Source organism: Scyliorhinus canicula, chromosome 10 (genome assembly GCF_902713615.1).
Source record: "Scyliorhinus canicula chromosome 10, sScyCan1.1, whole genome shotgun sequence".
Classification (NCBI taxonomy): Eukaryota; Metazoa; Chordata; class Chondrichthyes; order Carcharhiniformes; family Scyliorhinidae; genus Scyliorhinus; species Scyliorhinus canicula.
This window is the reverse complement of record NC_052155.1, coordinates 121633909-121651853: the sequence shown is the minus strand read 5'-3', so window position 1 is coordinate 121651853 and position 17945 is coordinate 121633909. Positions and strand designations below refer to the sequence as shown.

Genomic DNA, 17945 nt, shown 5'->3' with positions numbered 1-17945 from the left:
TTGCCAGAGGATGTCGCTGCGGACTGGAATCTGGCCAACCAATAAGGGAAAGATGTCGGAGGCAGACACAGGGGCTGCCAAGGTGGGCTGTTTAAAAGGCCTGCCTCAGTGTTGGAGGCACAGTAAGACGTACAACAGGTTTATTTGAAATCACAAGCTTTTGGAGCGCTGCTCCTTCATAAGGTCAAGTGTTGTGGGACTTAAAATAAAATCATAAAGGCCCTCCAGCACTCACCTCCCCACCGCCCACATTCGATGCCCCATCCATTCACCTTATGCATGCCACCCACCCCATGGCCCCTCATGATGCTGGAGCGTGGCGACTCTCTGTGAGCTCTCTCCCACAGATCCTCTTCTTGCATCTCTATAACCTTTCTAAATCTTTTAGAACTTAATTCTGACACTAAGACTATCTCTAACCTGTCAACGTTATGTATTTATGTATGTCCTATGTTTTTTCATGTATGGAACGATCTGTCTGGACTGTATGCAGAACAATACTATTCACTGTACCTCGGTACATGTGACGATAAATTAAATCCAATCCAATGTCCCCATGCCACACTTTGGCCCTCCCCCCATCCCCATGACCCCTCATGGATATCATGGACTATGGGGGGAAACTGGGACACCGAGAGGAATCCTACTCTGACATTGGGAGAAAGTGAAAACTCCACACAGTCACTGAAGGCTATGTTCCTCCACCCACCTGCCATTTGTTCTTATAACCCCAGTGCCAAGCTATGACACTTACATACACATTGACCACTCCAGACTGTATAGAAACCATGAACCCTACGGTGACAGTAAGGGCATTACAATGGCACAGTGGCTAGCACTGCTGCCTCACAGCACCAGGGACTTCAGTGACTGTGTGGAGTTTGTACTTTCTCCCCATGTCGGAGTACGATTCCTCTCGGTGTCCAAGTTTCCCCCCACAGTCAATGATATGCAGGTTAGGTGGATTGGCCATGCTAAATTGCCCTTAGTGTCCAAAAGTGTGCAGGATAGATGGGGTTACAGGGATAGGGTGGAGAAGCGGGCCTAGGTTGGCTGCTCTTTGACAGGGTCGGTGCAGACTCAATGGGCCGAATAGCCTCTTTCTGGACTGTAGGATTCTATGTGTATGTGTTAAAAAAATAATTCATCACTTCCCATGATTTCAAGGCACTTTAAAGTATCAATAACAGAAACCACAAGCCATTGAAACCACTTAATTATGTATGAATAAACATTGAAAAATTGACCGCAAAGATCAGAAAGCCCGAGCTGTCAACCACACAACATTTTCTTTGGGCTACAGTTCTTTCAACAAGAATAATGATTGTCTGACCTCTCAGCCAAGCATGCATAATTAGGCATGGGCATGATGCCGATCCAGCCATTACCAGGCAGCACAGTTGCTTCACAGCTCCGGGGTCCCAGGTTCGATTTCCGGCTTGGGTCACTGTCTGTGCGGAGTCTGCTCGTTCTCCCTGTGTCTGCATGGGTTTCCTCCGGGTGTTCCGGTTTCCTCCCACATGACATGCTGTTAGGTAATTTGGACATTCTGAATTCTTCCTTTGTGTACCCGAACAGACGCCGTAATTTGGCGACTAGGTGCTTTTCGCAGTAACTTGATTGCAGTGTTAGTGGAAGCCTACTTGTGACAATACAGATTATTAAATTTTAAAAAACACCTAAGTCCAACATGAACCTAACCATAGGTTTTACTCTCCCAAGCACAGAAACATTAACTGAAGCACATTTAAAACTATAGTTTACTTCTATTATCTACCAATACAAATATAAATCCTTGAAACTACCTGCATTTACCTAACACTAGAATGCATCTTTAGTGATGTCAGATGGTGTCAGATACTTGGAACCTGAGGGGAGAAGGTTCTATTAGAAACTTGCTGAAATCTATTTCTGTAACTAGAGTAAAATAGTCAACAAATGTTCACTAGTTTGTCACAGCATGGTTTCTAACTCTCGTCCATCAAAGGCACCCAGAGCCCAGTTATGATACAGTAGTAATGTATATTTTATGTCCAAATTCGGTCTTGGATGCAGACCATTTTTCCTGATACACATTGGTGATGTAAGATCCAAAATAAAATTGTAATTAGCTCATCATCAAAGTTCACTCTAACTTCTGCTCATTGTGAGCAATCAGATTTTTGCATCGCGCAGGCCCTTTTTTGAGTGACACGCATTTTAATGGGTGTGCTGCTTGTGTGTGGCCTCCTTGTTTCCTGCATAGTTCATTTCTGGTTGCCGCACACCCGCACAGCTTAGAGAGAATATTGGTCACCATGTTGAAATTGGACATTCCAATACACCGACAGCACTCCTGCGTTTGCTTCATGTTATCCCACTGCACCAGTTTTCTGGTTTGGCGCACCCCGCCAGCAGTGTGATTCTCCGTCCCGCCAGCCAGCCAATGGGGCTTCCCATTGTGGGCAGCCATACGCCGTCGGGAAATCCCTGGGTCTGGGTGTGCTGCCGGCGTAACAGTGAATGCCGCCAGCAGAGAATCCAGCCCCTGATCAAGCTTCAACTGCTGTGTATGGGAGAGAGTTCCAAACCTCTACCACACTTTGTGTTGAAGTGCTTTCTAACATCTCTCCTGAATGGTCAGGCCCTAATTTTTAGACTCTGCCCTAGTTCTAGAATCTTTGACCACAGGAAACAATTTATGTTTACCTACCTTGTCTTTTCCTGTATCTTGAAGACTGTTCGTATATGCTCTGAATCCTATAGGTCAAGGGAAGTGAGAAACCCAAGTGCAGAGATTACCCGGGCCCCATATCAATTAACCTTTGAGGTCATTCAAGGCCTCCCATTACAAGACTGAGGAAGGAGCTGCACTCTGAAAGCTAGTGATTCCAAACAAACCTGTTGGACTTTAACCTGGTGTTGTAAGACTTCTTACTGTGCCACCCCAATGCTTGTATCTCTGCATCATCATTACAAGACTAAACAAGTTATCCAGACTTCTGTCCACAGCCATCATTTCCAAGCTCTACCCAGCCATTCCTGAGTAATTTAGCTGGAGTTACAATGGGAAGCCTACAGGAACAGTGGAGGAACTTTCGACAGAATCCTGTTTCCTTCCCTAAGTTGAGAATTTACGACAAAATCAGGTTTAGAACGTATGAAGGATAAAATAAAATTGCAGGAAATTAGAAGGAAAAGATTATTTTATTTCATTCTGCACCATCATATAAACACTGCATACACAATTGTGTAGTCTCTTGTTTTAAAAAAAAATCATTAATAACCCTGATCGCCAGCCGAAGAATTTTTAAAAATTGCAATCTTGACCTTCAATGCTGCTCTTCTGCCCCTTTTTAATCATCATCCACCTTCTATCTTTATTCCACTTACACAACAAGAAAAAAACCATCACCAGCTCCAAGGCCCCAGGTTCGATTCCCGGCTTGAGTCACTGTCTGTGCGGAATCTGCACGTTCTCCCCATGTGTGCATGGGTTTCCTCCGGGTGCTCCGGTTTCCTCCCACAGTCCAAAGATGTGCAGGTTAGGTGGATTGGCCTGCTAAATTGCCCTTAGTCTCCAAAATTGCACTTACTGTTAGGTGGTATAGGTGAAGATAAGGTGGAGGTGGAGGTGTGGGCTTGGGTAGGGTGCTCTTTCCAAGAGCAGGTGCAGACTAGATGGGCCGAATGGCCTCCTTCTGCACTGTAAATTCTATGAAATCACAGCTCTCAATCCACCTTATATACCAATGGCACTGAAGAATATTTGCTTTCCAGAGTTATTCTTTAGAAAGAGATCTCTTGACCCTACTTTACAGAAAATATCTGACTCCTGTCAGAGCTTCTGGCGGCATGGTGTCAAAAGCTGTTTCAACCGGCTTCTTTCAGCTCCCCTTGTCCTCAGGCAAGTCTGCACTGCTTTAAATATTGTTGCTCTCTTCAAAAGAAAAATCCAATTTAACGTGGCCGATCCACCTACCGTACACATCTTTAGATTGTGGGGGTCAGACCCACGCAGACACGGGGAGAATGTGCAAACTGCACATGGACAGTGACCCGGGACTGGAATTGAAACCGGATCCTCGGTACCATGGTGCAGCAATGCTAACCACTGCACCAACATGCCGCCCTTGTTAATCTCTCTCAGCTAACTTACAGAGACAGCATAACTGACTCACTTGTGACACAGCTTCATTCATAAGAACATAAGAACTAGGAGCAGGAGTAGGCCATCTGGCCCCTTGAGCCTGCTCCGCCATTCAATGAGATCATGGCTGATCTTTTGTGGACTCAGCTCCACTTTCCGACCCGAACACCATAACCCTTAATTCTTCAAAAAACTATCTATCTTTACCTTAAAAACATGTAATGAAGGAGCCTCAACTGCTTCACTGGGCAAGGAATTCCATAGATTCACAACCCTTTGGGTGAAGAAGTTCCTCCTAAACTCAGTCCTAAATCTACTTCCCCTTATTTTGAGGCTATGTCCCCTAGTTCTGCTGTCACCCGCCAGTGGAAACAACCTGCCTGCATCTATCCTATCTATTCCCTTCATAATTTTAAATGTTTCTATAAGATCCCCCCTCATCCTTCTAAATTCCAACGAGTACAGTCCCAGGTCTACTCAACCTCTCCTCATAATCCAACCCCTTCAGCTCTGGGATTAAACTAGTGAATCTCCTCTGCACACCCTCCAGCGCCAGTACGTCCTTTCTCAAGTAAGGAGACCAAAACTGAACATAATACTCCAGGTGTGGCCGCACTAACACCTTATACAATTGCAACATAACCTCCCTAGTCTTAAACTCCATCCCTCTAGCAATGAAGGACAAAATTCCATTTGCCTTCTTAATCACCTGTTGCACTTGTAAACCAACCTTCTGTGATTCATGCACTAGCACACCCAAGTCTCTCTGAACAGCGGCATGCTTTAATATTTTATCGTTTAAATAATAATCCCGTTTGCTGTTATTCCTACCAAAATGGATAACCTCACATTTGTCAACATTGTATTCCATCTGCCAGACCCGAGCCCATTCACTTAACCTATCCAAATCCCTCTGCAGACTTCCAGTATCCTCTGCACTTTTCGCTTTACCACTCATCTTAGTGTCATCTGCAAACTTGGACACATTGCCCTTGGTCCCCAACTCCAAATCATCTATGTAAATTGTGAACAATTGTGGGCCCAACACGGATCCCTGAGGGACACCACTAGCTACTGATTGCCACCCAGAGAAACACCCATTTATCCCAACTCTTTGCTTTCTATTAATTAACCAATCCTCTATCCATGCTACTACTTTACCCTTAATGCCATGCATCTTTATCTTATGCAGCAACCTTTTGTGTGGCACCTTGTCAAAGGCTTTCTGGAAATCCAGATATACCACATCCATCGGCTCCCCGTTATCTACTGCACTGGTAATGTCCTCAAAAAATTCCACTAAATTAGTTAGGCATGACCTGCCTTTTACGAACCCATGCTGCGTCTGCCCAATGGGACAATTTCTATCCAGATGCCTCGCAATTTCTTCCTTGATGATAGATTCCAGCATCTTCCGCTTAGAACTCAACTGAAAATTCTTTCTCAAAAAGCCTGATGCCTTAGCTCCACCCATCAATGACATCATCTCACCAAGCTGAAAACAAATTAACTTCCCTGGGAATCCCTTTAATCAAAACAAAATTGCTTTAGCCAAACCTTTTTATAATGGTTATTTGTACCTCTGGCGGCTAAAAGCTTTGTTGTCTTTCAGACCAAGAATCTTGTAAAACATGATTTCAGTAGTCAAACACACTGTAACCCAAGCTTTTAACCCTTACTTCACCATATACTTACAATCGAATATAGCTGAAATTCCTACATGCATCATAGTGGACTGTGGCTTTTTCCAGGGAGTGGCAGATGAGTGCGAGAAGTGTGGGTGGGCACCAGCAAACCACGCACATATGTTCTGGGGCTGTGGGAAGATGGAGAGATACTGGGCAGGTGTGTCTGCGACACTAACAAAGATTGTGTGGGAGGAGGTCGAGCTGGGCCATTTGGTGGCGATATTTAGATATCAGAGAAGCCGGAGCTGATGGAGGGGAGGAAGGCCGATGTAGTGGCCTTCGCCTCTCTGGTTGCCCGGTGAAGGATCTTACTGGAATGGCGGTCGGCAAGGTCTCCGGGGGGTGGCAGCCTGGCGAGGAGACTTATATAACTTTCTCCATCTGGAAAAGATTAAATATGAACTGAGGGGTTCAGTGGAAGGCTTTGAGGCAAGATGGGGACTGTTTGTAGACATGTTTGAAGAGCTGTTTGCTACGGAGTGGGGGGGGGGGGGGAATAGGGAAAACTCTGGACAAACTGTAAAATCATGTGATGGGGGCATGTTCCCTGGATTGTTTATGTTTTGTAACTAACTGTCTGAAAAAGTTTGTAATAAACTTGAGGGGTTGCTCCTCAAGCTTCCCACCTCTGTGGTGAAAATGCGGCCGCATGAGTCACATTTTCTAGTGACCATTGGGGCTTCCAAAAGAGAGGAAACACATTAAGTACATTGTCAATGGAACATGTACGATAATGACACAGAAACACTGGTGAGATGAAAAAGAGAACTGAGGGGAAAGACTCACAGAGACAGCATGGCAGAATCAATGAGAAAAGCCTTTGGATGGTATGAATGCAAACAGCACAATGAGAAAACTGGCAGTCCAACGAAGAGACTGATACATAAGCAGAAAGGTAGTGAGAAAGAAGAAAGAAAAACAATGAGGAAGGATAATGGCTCGAGAATGGCATGTACTGTAATATTTTAAATCATGCGCTGAGCCCCTGCCAATGCAATATAATATATCCTTCGGCTTACAATACGAATTGCATGCAGGTTGTTTAAACTTATGTAAGTTGTACATTTTGGATTTATTTTGTGATTATTAACAGTACTAATTGATTTTCGGAAAGTTTTTGGAAACTAAAAGCGTTCTGTAAGCAATTGTTTGAAATGTTTGGTGCTATTTGGAGGACATCAATTTGCATTATCAGCTTTTATTTTAAAATGGTTTAATACCGTTTTGAGCAATGTACATTTGTCCAATACAGTTTGAAATTGATTTTATTGCCTGACCCTGGAGGTTTAACAAGCTATTCAGCAAACAAATATCCTCATAATTAAGAATGCTTCTTAAGTTGTGAGATTTATTTTTATATTTTATACTTGTTTACTAACAATGAAGATTCTTTACTGAATTGTATTCACTTGTAGGAATTCCAGCTTTGCACTGGCCTTCAATCCTCCATCATCACTCTGTACATTATGTATCTTACCTGGTCCGCAATGACAAATGAGCCAAGTAAGTAGATTATTTTCTTCTTATTAATATACTGTTTCTTCATTTTGACATGCAAATTCTTAATATTACCAGTTAATAAAACACAGAATTCTGGACATACTCAGCAATTTGTATGGCTGGTTTAGCTCACTCGGCTAAATCGCTGGCTTTTAAAGCAGACCAAGCAGGACAGCAGCATGGTTCGATTCCAGTACCAGCCTCCCCGGACAGGCGCCGGAATGTGGCGACTAGGGGCTTTTCACAGTAACTTAGTGGAAGCCTACTCGTGACAATAAGAGATTTTCATTTTTTGGGGCTGGTTTAGCTCACTGGGCTAAATCGCTGGCTTTTAAAGCAGACCAAGCAGGCCAGCAGCACGGTTCGATTCCCGTACCAGCCTCCCCGGACAGGCGCCAGAATGTGACGACTAGGGGCTCTTCATAGTAACTTCATTGAAGCCTACTCGTGACAGTATGCGATTTTCAGTTCATTCAATTCAGACAGCATCTGTGGAGAAAATTAGGGGGACGATTTGGAGCTCTCATTAGCCGTCGGTGAGAATGACTCAAAATCTGGAGAGATTGGGAAAATACAACTCTCTCCAGCGAGATCCCGATTTCTGATTTTTACCTGCCCTCACCGGTGGAGTAACACAAAACACGCTGAGGGAACCTCGGAACCTCATTTCCATACACTAGCACGTCATTGGTGAAGGCTCACTCCAGACCTCCCCCCCACCGCCCCCCACCCGCTGATGTTCATTAGGTATCAGCGTGACATCATGCCGCTGCCATTTACAACAGTTTTACATAAACATGAACCAGGTGGCCTCATCGCCAAAGGGGATTTCAGAGATGAGCGCTCAGCCGACCATGAACCTCCCGCGTGTTAAATGCTCAGGGTGAACTGGAGAGGAAGCGGGGGACACTGATAATTTTAACTTGGGGTCGGGGATGGGGTTACGTTTCTCAATCTTGGGGGTGGGATCACTCACAGGTCTTACCTTTCCTTTATATCGGGGCACCCCTTGTTTTAAGGGGACTCTGAAGACTGGCATGTGGGCAACGCTTCCTGTGTCCTCCTTTCTGGGCCAGTGCCCAAATCTCCGCTGTAGGAGTGCCCTGCCTTATCGGGAGCTGGAAAATGGGTGGGAGGAGATATTTACAGAGGTTATGCTCTGGGACGACTGTGAGGTTCTTGGCTGTGGTTCAATGAGAGGCCAGGCTGCAAGGGCAGAGTGGGGGACTCAGGAATGTGTGACATATTTATCTTTATTGTCACAAGTAGGCCTACATTAACACTGCAATGAAGTTACTGTGAAAAGCCCCGAGTTGCCACATTCCGGCGCCTGTTCAGGTACACTGAAGGAGAATTCAGAATGACCAATCCACCTAACCTGTACATCTTTGGACTGTGGGAGGAACCGGAGCACCCGGAGGAAACCCACGCAGACACAGGGAGAACATGCGGACTCCGCACACAATGACCCAAGTCGGGAATCGAACCTGGGACCCTGGAGCTGTGAAGCAACAGTGCTAACCACTGTGCTACCATGCTGCGCCCTGCCTCATGAGGCTTTAAGACCTGCTCACTTGGGGGAGGACAGCTGCAATGCTAGTACAACCCCACACGCAGGCAGTAATGTGAGGACAAAGGAGTTTAAGATGTATGGAAGCTCAAATCCACTTGTGAGGGAAGTCAGGATTTAGTGTTGGACTGGAAGGCTGATTGAAGGCTTGTCGGCTCTGGAGCCTTTGCGAACTGGTAGAATGAGGGTGCCCTCTGGGATGTCCTATTGATGCTTATTGCAGGTGTCACTCTAATCAGCTGTATCTCTTCTCCCACAAGAGGCAGCCATTTTCCTGATATGCTACCTCACCCTTCCTTGACTAGTCAATTATGCCAATGAAATGTGCATAGCTAAGCATCAGTGCCACTGACTGTAACCACGTTCTTACCCTTTGGAAGTGTTTGCAGCTGTCTCTTTAAGTGCTGATCCTTTAACAAAGCTTTCCTTTCAATTTGTTCATCATTTTATTTCATTTTATTTCTTTGGTTTCAACCCCCAAAACATTACACAGATAACACTGATGTGTATCCCTGTGCATGGCGTGGTGATGATGTCAGTCATCACTCAGCCCGTCCAAAGTCATGTCTTTGAGGTCCCCTGAGAGGATGCAGACACTGGTCCCGTGCATCCACTCAACTGCCCTTTCACCTAATGCCAAGGTTGAGAGGGGTGGGGGGTGTTGCTAGGCAGGTTTGGGGAATGGTTGGGGGTATAATGCCACTGAGAATCTTGAGCGTTCATGCACCACAGTTGACAAGGACAACAGTGGGAAGTGGCAGTGTGACTGGGGAGGGTGTGAAGCTTAGTGGAGAGGCACTCACTAAGGGGGAAACACATGGGTGGAGGTCCCAGGGGAGTGGAGAGCTGAAGGTCAGGGCTGTGATAGGAATCCTAAATGCTTACTTTCACGTTCTCTTCTTTTCAATGCATGATTCTGGAGAATCATGGAGCCAGTCGAGTTGTCTATTCTACTCATAGCAGTCGACCAGCAGCTCAGATACCGACATGCTGCTGCAAATGGACAGGACCATTGCCCTGCATAGGACTGGGAGGCTGGGCCCATAGCTGCTGCACGACAGATGGTGGCGCCTCGGAGGAGACACTACTGGCAAAGGGACTTCCAACAGCAGACATCCTACCTGCAGACGTCGGAGACTCAGTGCTGGAGAAGACTGGATCTCTACCGGGGGATGGTGGACCACCTTGGCCATGTCCTGCAATAGCTGGCATCACATGGAATGGGAAGACACCCATTGTCCGTGGTCCTCTATGTTACCGTCGCTCTGAACCTCTATGCGAGCGGCTCATTTTGGGGCTGCACCGCTGTTCTGTGTGGCATTTCCCAGTCAGCAACACACAAATGCGGTAGCAAATGCCCTTTATGCGAGGGCCCACATTGATATAAACTTGGACTGGAAGCATGCAAGCCAGTACCATGGGCTTTGCCCATTTAGCAGGCATGCCCCAGGTGCAGGGTGTGATAGACAGCACCCATGTGGCTTTCCAGACTTCGTGGCATCATGCGGCATCATTTGTGAACTGCAAAGGATGCTACTCAATGTCCAGATAGTTTGTGACCACACAATGTCCATAATACAGATGTGTGCCCATATCCCAGGGAGCGTTCATGACACTTACATCTTGGGATGCTATCGGATCGCTGATATTTTTGACGGAGAGCATCTGGAAGAATGGCTCCTTGAGAACAGCTGTTAGGATTCCAGATCAGACCCCAACTTGGTAGAATACGGCACAAGAACCCCAAACAATATTTCTATTTGTAAAACTGTGAGGAAAGGAAACTTCACCCTAGGAGTTATGATACTGACCAATAGGTACCTTCTATGTTAAAACAAACTTTAATTTAAACACAGAATTACCCACATTAACATTAAAGAAATAGCTTTACAATTGTTATACTGTCAATCTACTATGAGACCATGAGCACGAGTGAATATAAGGCTTTATTATCCAGGAACTCGCTTGCCAGTGTCTGCTGTACAAATGAATGCCACCACAGGTAGCTGGTCTATATATCGCCCCGGGGAGGGCGGAGCCAGAGGTGGAGCCCACCGGGGTTCCAGTACAAGGTCATAGGTCACAGCACTATACAGAAAGTTCATACTAAAGTGCATACATTCACCTCATTCACCCCCTGTTAAAAAAAATCAAGTCCAGCGGCGGTGACGTGGGGTCATGAAATATTCAGTCTGTCTGGAGGCCAGATCGTTCTTTTAGACCTCCTCAGCTCTGGCGATGCGGCAGGCACGGTTGTTGTAGGTGGTGACTCTGGCGGCGTGGTGTTTGGAGCTTGAGCTTCAGTCAAGCGTGTCGGAGACGGTTGAGGGGTGGGGGTAGGCAGGGGGGTGGTGGGTAGCGGCAGTGCAGGCGCGGGACAATACAGGAGACCCAGAGGGGCATAAGGGGTGCTGGGGGTGGCGGTAGGCAGTGGGGAGGAGGGCGGTTGGCAGGGGAACCAGCTGGCGCCAGGTCCCGTAAGGAGACCGTATCTTGCCGTCCATCCTGGTGCGCTACGAAGGCGTATTGGGGGTTGGCGTCCAGCAGCTGGACCCTCTCGACCAGGGCGTCGGTCTTATGGCTCCTCGTATGCTTCCGGAGAAGAACAGGTCCCAGAGTTGTCAGCCGGGATGGAAGCGAGACCCCGGAGATGGACTTCCTAGGGAAGAGAAACAAGCAGTCATGAGGGGTCTCGTTCGTGGCTGTGCAGAGGAGTGATCTAATGGAGTGGAGGGCGTCGGGGAGGATCTCCTGCCAGCGGGGGATCGGGAGACTTCTAGGCCAGAGAGCCAGAAGGACGGCCTTCCATTCCGTTGTGTTCTCCCTCTCCACCTGTCCATTTCCCTGCGGGTTATAGCTCGTAGTCCTGCTCGAGGCGATGCCTTTACTGAAAAGACAGGGGACTCGTGGAATTTTTCAGATGCTTTGGCTGCGACTGGTCGAGGGTGACTGCGCCAAACTGCGGCCTGTGTGGTCGGCAGTATCACAAAATGGCGGCCCCTATGAGTCGCACGTGTCGCTCTGGGTCGAAGATGGCGACCAGGATGGACGCCCCCATCGGTCGCACGTGTCGGTCGGTGTTGGAGCCGGCGGCCAAGGTGGCCCACGAGTTGCACGCGGCTGATGACATGTCTGAAGGGGGCGTTCCCGGATGGCACGCAGCCACAATGCGGGATCTGCAGGCCTGTGACTCCATGGGTTGGGCCAGGTGAATTTTCGACTTCTGGGCTTTAGGTCGGCCCAGACAGACTCTGGCGAAGTGTCCCTTTTTGCCACAGTCGCTGCACGTCGCTGTGCGGGCTGGGCAACGCTACCGGGGTGTTGAACCTGGCCGCAGAAGTAGCACTGCGGTTCCCCGGCCTGGACGGGCAGCCGTGCGGCACAGGCCTGGGACGTAGTCGGGTCCGATGGGGGCCGCGACGATGGTGTCCATGAGGGGTTCGCCGGGTCCGCGGGGAATGCACTGAGGCTCTGGTAGACCACCTCTAACGAGGTGGCTAGTTTTACCATGTCACGCAGATCACTGGTCCCGTTTTCCAGCAGGCGCTGCCTGATATAGTTCGATCGGACCCCAGCCACATAGGTGTTCTGGATCTGTAGCTTCATTTGCTCCTCCGCCGTCACATCCCGATAATTGCAGTTCCTTGCAAGTAGGGTTAGGTTTTCCAGGTACTCGTCCAGCGATTCCACGGCGCATTGACGACGAGTAGTGAGAAGGCGTCACGCGAACACCTCGTTTACAGGCTTCACGAAATGCGCCTTGAGGGTCGCGACCGCCATCTCGCACGTGGCAGCTTTTTCTATCATCACGGAGATTCGATGGCTCACCCAAGCATGGAGGAGTCGCAGCTTGAGGGTTTCAGAGGGAGGCATTGCGGAGGAGTCGAGGTAGGCCTCGAAACAGCTAAGCCAATGTTCGAAGATCTCCTTGGCCTCTGTCGCTCGTGTGTCGAGCTCGAGTTTATCTGGCTTGAGAGTGGCTTCCATGGTGCTGTCACTGGATAATAAATTGTTGTACCGTCAATCCACTATGAGACCATGAGAATGAGTGAATATAAGGCTTTATTATCCAGAAACGTGCCTGCCAGTGTCTGCTGTACAAATGAGTGCCACCCGTAGGTGGCCAGTCTATATATCGCCCTGGGGAGGGCGGAGCCAGAGGCGGAGCCGACCGGGGTTCCAGTACAAGGTCATAGGTTACAGCAGTATACAGACAGTTCATACTTAGGTGAATACATTCACCACAACAATGATCAATTAAGCACTTCGTAAATAAAAGGAAAATCTTGTAACTTACTGTCTGTATCTGCCACTACATCCAATTAAGTAACCCAAAGGGGCTGGTTTAGCTCACTGGGCTAAATCACTGGCTTTTAAAGCAGACCAAGCAGGCCAGCAGCACGGTTCGATTCCCGTACCAGCCTCCCCAAACAGGCGCCGGAATGTGGCGACTAGGGGCTTTTCATAGTAACTTCATTTGAAGCCTACTTGTGACAATAAGCGATTTTCATTTCATTTCATTTTAATACAGTTCAAATGTCAGTGATAAATAATGTTAACAAATCAGGTTACTTGCTTAGCTCCGTAGAGACTTGTGGAGAGAGTTCCTTTCAAGAGCAGATCCAGTCCACTTCTGCACAACCTAACAGCATTTGACAAAACTTCTGTTCTACTTAAAAACCTATAAGAGTCTGCAAAACTGCAACAGGCCTGACTCCTCTCATTAATTACATCATCTGTATCCCACCAAGTTCCATGATCTGCTTATCTATGACTAAATACCACTCCCTCTTAAATTATCTCCTCTCCAGAGAGTCTCCAGCAATCATTCAGGTTCCAGTTAAGTGAGCTCTGTTTATGACTTTCAGCTGCATTAACTTTAGTCTTGTGCAAGTGGAAGTGGAGTTGACCCTGTGCGGTGTTTCACTCCAGAGTCCCCCACTCTATTTCAAACCCCAAGTTCTCCTTCCACTTTTTTCTTGTCTCGTTCAGTTGTGGGTTAGCCCTCCCCAGTAGTTGCACATACATGTCGCCGCAGCTCCTCTTCCCCCTAGTGTCCGCGAAAATAGGTCCTTTAACAATGACAGTTGCGGTGGTCGTGCATATGTACTCATTTCCCAACATAGCACATTTTTGACCTGCCTATATCTTAGTTCATTCCCCCCGTTAGCTGGAACTTCTCTGCTAGTTCCTCGAGTGTTGTCAATCTGTTGTCAGTATATAAGTCCCTAAGTCAGCATCCTTCCATCCTGTCTCCACCTTTTGAAGGTGGTGACCATTGTCGCGGGCGTGAACCTGTGGTTGTTGCAGATGGGGGCCTTAACCAAAATTTTGTTTAGCCTGAAGTGTTGTCGCAGTTGGTTCCGTGATCGGAGTGTTGCTACCACCACTGGGCTTGTTGAGTATTTGTTCGGTGGGGATGGACGTGCCGCCATGTCCAGGGCCTGAAGGGAGGACCCCCTTCAGGACCCCCCCTCCATAATCCCCCCCCCCCCCCCCAACACACACCCCACGTCCCACATGCAAACACCATGATCAGTTTTTCTAATGAATTGAAGAAGGCCTTGGGGATGTAGATTGGAATGTATCTGGACAGGAAGTGAAATCTGGACATTACATTCATCTTAATCACCTGCACTCTCCCTCCCATGGAGAGTTGGACTGGGTCCCATCTCTGCAGGTCCTTTTTAACTTCCTCCACCAGGCTGGTCAGGTTCCATTTGTGGATCCTGTCCTGTCATGAGCGATTTGGATCCCCATGTAGTGGAATTTGTGTTGGGCCTGTTTAAACGGCATGCCATTCAGCTCTGCCCCTCGGCCTTGCAGGTTTACCAGGAAGATCACACTTTTGCTCAAGTTAAGTTTGTAGCCCAAGAAGGCTCAAACTCTCAAGAGAGCCATGATTCCCTCCATGCTGCTTTGTAGATCCGAGATGTAGAGGAGCAGGTCATCTGCATGGAGCAAGACTCTGTGATCACTGCCCCCTCTATGGATCCCTTCCAGTTTTTTGCCACCCTGTGGTAGTCACCACTGTTGTATTATATTGTAGATATGGGTATTACGGTAAGGCCCCTGTACTACAGGTACGGGGATAGATCCCTGCCTGCTGGCTCTGCCCAGTAGGCTGAGTATAAATATGTGTGCTCCCCATACAGCAGCCATTTCCTCAGCTGCTGTAGGAGGCCACACGTCTCTGTGTAATAAAGCCTCGATTACATTCTACTCACATCTCGTCGTAACTGATAGTGCATCATACCCGAAACGTGATCACCAGTGGTCCGATCTCAGGGCGAACAGCTGCGGGGACAGCGGGCATCCCTACCTTGTGCCTCTGTGCAGCAGGGAGTACTTAGATCTGATGGTATTTGTCCATACACACGAGTGGGAGTGCTGTACAGGAGTTTCACCAAGGCGGTAAACCTTGCTCCAAGCCTGAACAGCTCCAGTATCTCTGTGAGGTACTTCCATTCGACTCTGTCAAAGGCCTTTTCTGCATCTCAGGTGATCTCTCCAGGATGGGATCATGATCACATTCAGCAGGCACCTGATGTTCAACGTTAGCTGTCTACCCTTGACAAATCCCGTCTGGTCTTATGCTCCCACCTCTGGACGCAGTCCTCCAGCATTTTAGCTATGATCCCGGCCAGTATTTTCACGTCGACATTTAGCAATGAGATGGGTCTGTCGGACCCGCCTTCTGTTGGGTCTTTGTCTTTCTTGGGTATCAGCAAGATTGAGGCTTGTGTTAGCGTTGACAGCAGGGTGTCCCTCGCCAGCGTGTCTGTGAGCATCTCCCGCAGGTGCAGGGCCAGTGCTGTCGCAAATTATTTGTAGAAGACCTCCCCATTCTAATTATTAGTAATATACTTGTCTATAGCCTGTCATATTTTCTTGCAGAAAGTATTGAAGGCCAGGAGAGCCTTGGCCAACCTCCATGGGCGTGGTCGGAGATTACGATCACGGAATATCCTGTATTTACTAGCCCTGGAAGCACCAATTTCCCCACTACAAAGAAATTGATCTGTGAATATACACGGTGTACCTGGGAGAAGAAGGAGAACTCCTCCTCTGGGTGGGTGAACCGCCATGGGACCACTGCCGCCACCTGCTCCATGTTGGAGGTCTTTCCTGTTTTGGGATTCAGGCTGTCTGTGTGTGGATCCTGAAGACAGTTAAAGTTCCCCCCCCCAACCATGATTAGTCGGTGTGTGTCTATGTTGGGAATTTCCTCTTACTAATCAGTATTGCTACACCCCTAGCCCTCATCCTGTGGCATGAATGGTATGTCTGTCCCACCCAGCCCTTCCTTACCCGCTGGCGGTCCTTATCCCTCAGGTGCCTCTCATGCAGAAAGACAATGCAGCTTTCAAGCTTTTCAGGTAGGCGAAGACTCTGGATCTTATTGGGCCTTTAAGTCCCATTACGATCCAGGTGACTATCCTGATGGGGTTTTTTGTTCCCCACCTCCCTCCTGTAGGATTGACCATACTTATCTAGTGGGCACGCCCCTACACTCTGGGGTTTCCCTTTGTTCGGGGTATCCCCCCCCCCCCCCCCCCCCCCCCGTAGCTGTTTACACACTCCCATCCCTCAGTTTCTTCCCCTAGTCGTCCTTCTGTTGCTGATGTCAGCTCCCCTACCCCTAGGATATGCTGTGGCCTCTCTTTCATTCACGATTCCCAGTGCTAGCTTCCCCGCTAGTGTCTTGGCCCCCGTCCTGGGGTTGGTTATGTGTCCTCCTGTCACCTGTTCTCTGAGCTGCCTACCTGCTGTTCCCTGGCTTTGGGCGAAGTGACCTGCGCGCTCTGTCGATTTCTGGTGGTTTGGGGAAGCTATCCCTTCCCACCAGCTTGCCCAGCATTTGGGCTACATAGTCCATGGGGTTCCTACCTTCGGTCCCCTCCGGCACGCCCACAATCCGCCAGTTTTGGCATCTAGATCGGTTTTCCTGGTCAATGGTTTTTTCCCTTCAGACTCCCCAACCTTGCTCCTTCTTTTTCCAGGATGGCGATCCAATCATCTTGGTCCATTGCGGCTTCTCCAGTTCTTTTGTGGTGCTTTCCTGGCTTCCAGTCATCTCTGGAAGTGAGAGCTTAATTGGGGGTCGGTGCATACTCGATTGGCCAAATGGCCTCCTTCTGCACTGTATGTTCTGTGTTCTGTGTTCTCACTCTGGCAAGGCCCAGGTTCTGCTACTTCGTATGTCTGCCGGCTCAGCCCTTTGTTTCTCCTCGCCTTTTCCACTTCCACTTTCCATGTAGCCTCTGGAGTGGCTGTTGTTCAGCATTTCCTTTTGCTTGGTTAAGGTGTGGGGATGTTTTTTCCTTCGTATTAGTGGGCTATTTCAGTTGAAAGCCAATTTCCAGATTTGTGGGAGGAGAGTCACTTGATGTACAACCTCTCAGCACATCCCTGTCACCGGAAGTCAAAACATCGAGACTTTGAGACAGAGAGGTTAAAGCAGTGAGACTTAGAGCGAGGTTAAAACAGTGAGACTTAGAGAGAGGATAAAACAGTGAGTTTTAGACAGAGGTTAAAACAGTGAGACCAAAAGAGAGAGGTTAAAACAGTGAGTTTTAGAGAGAGGTTAAAACAGTGAGATTAAGAGAGAGGATAAAACAGTGAGTTTTAGACAGAAATTAAAACAGTGAGACCAAAAGAGAGAGGTTAAAACAGCGGGACATAGAGAGAGCTTAAAATAGCTAGACATAGAGGGAGGATAAAGCAGGGAGAGGTATAGAGAAGTTAAAATAGTGAAACTTAAAAAGAGGTTAAAACAGTGGGACCTATAGATAGAGGTTAAAGGAGTGGGACTTAAAGAGAGAGGTTAAAGCAGCGAGACTTTTGAAAAGAGGTTAAAGCAGTGAGACTTTTCGAGAGAGGTTAAAGCAGCGAGACTATGAGAGGTTAAAGCAGCGAGACTAAGAGAGGTTAAAACAGTGAGACTAAGAGAGCGACGTTAAAACAGTGAGACCAATAGAAAGAGGTTAAAGCAGTGAGACTTGCAGAGAGAGGTTAAAGCAGCGAGTCGTAGAGAAAAAGGTTAAAACAGTGAGAC

The 17945-nt window shown here is 47.9% G+C and overlaps 1 protein-coding gene across 1 annotated transcript in view; it reads left to right on the top strand.

Moving 5' to 3' along the window:
* Positions 1–17945, top strand: part of LOC119972636 (serine incorporator 1-like) — a 131995-nt gene that overhangs the window by 87765 nt on the left and 26285 nt on the right. The window contains exon 7 of the mRNA XM_038809665.1: positions 7233–7320. Within this exon, the coding sequence (XP_038665593.1) occupies positions 7233–7320 (88 nt within the window). The remainder of the gene's footprint in view (positions 1–7232; positions 7321–17945) is intronic.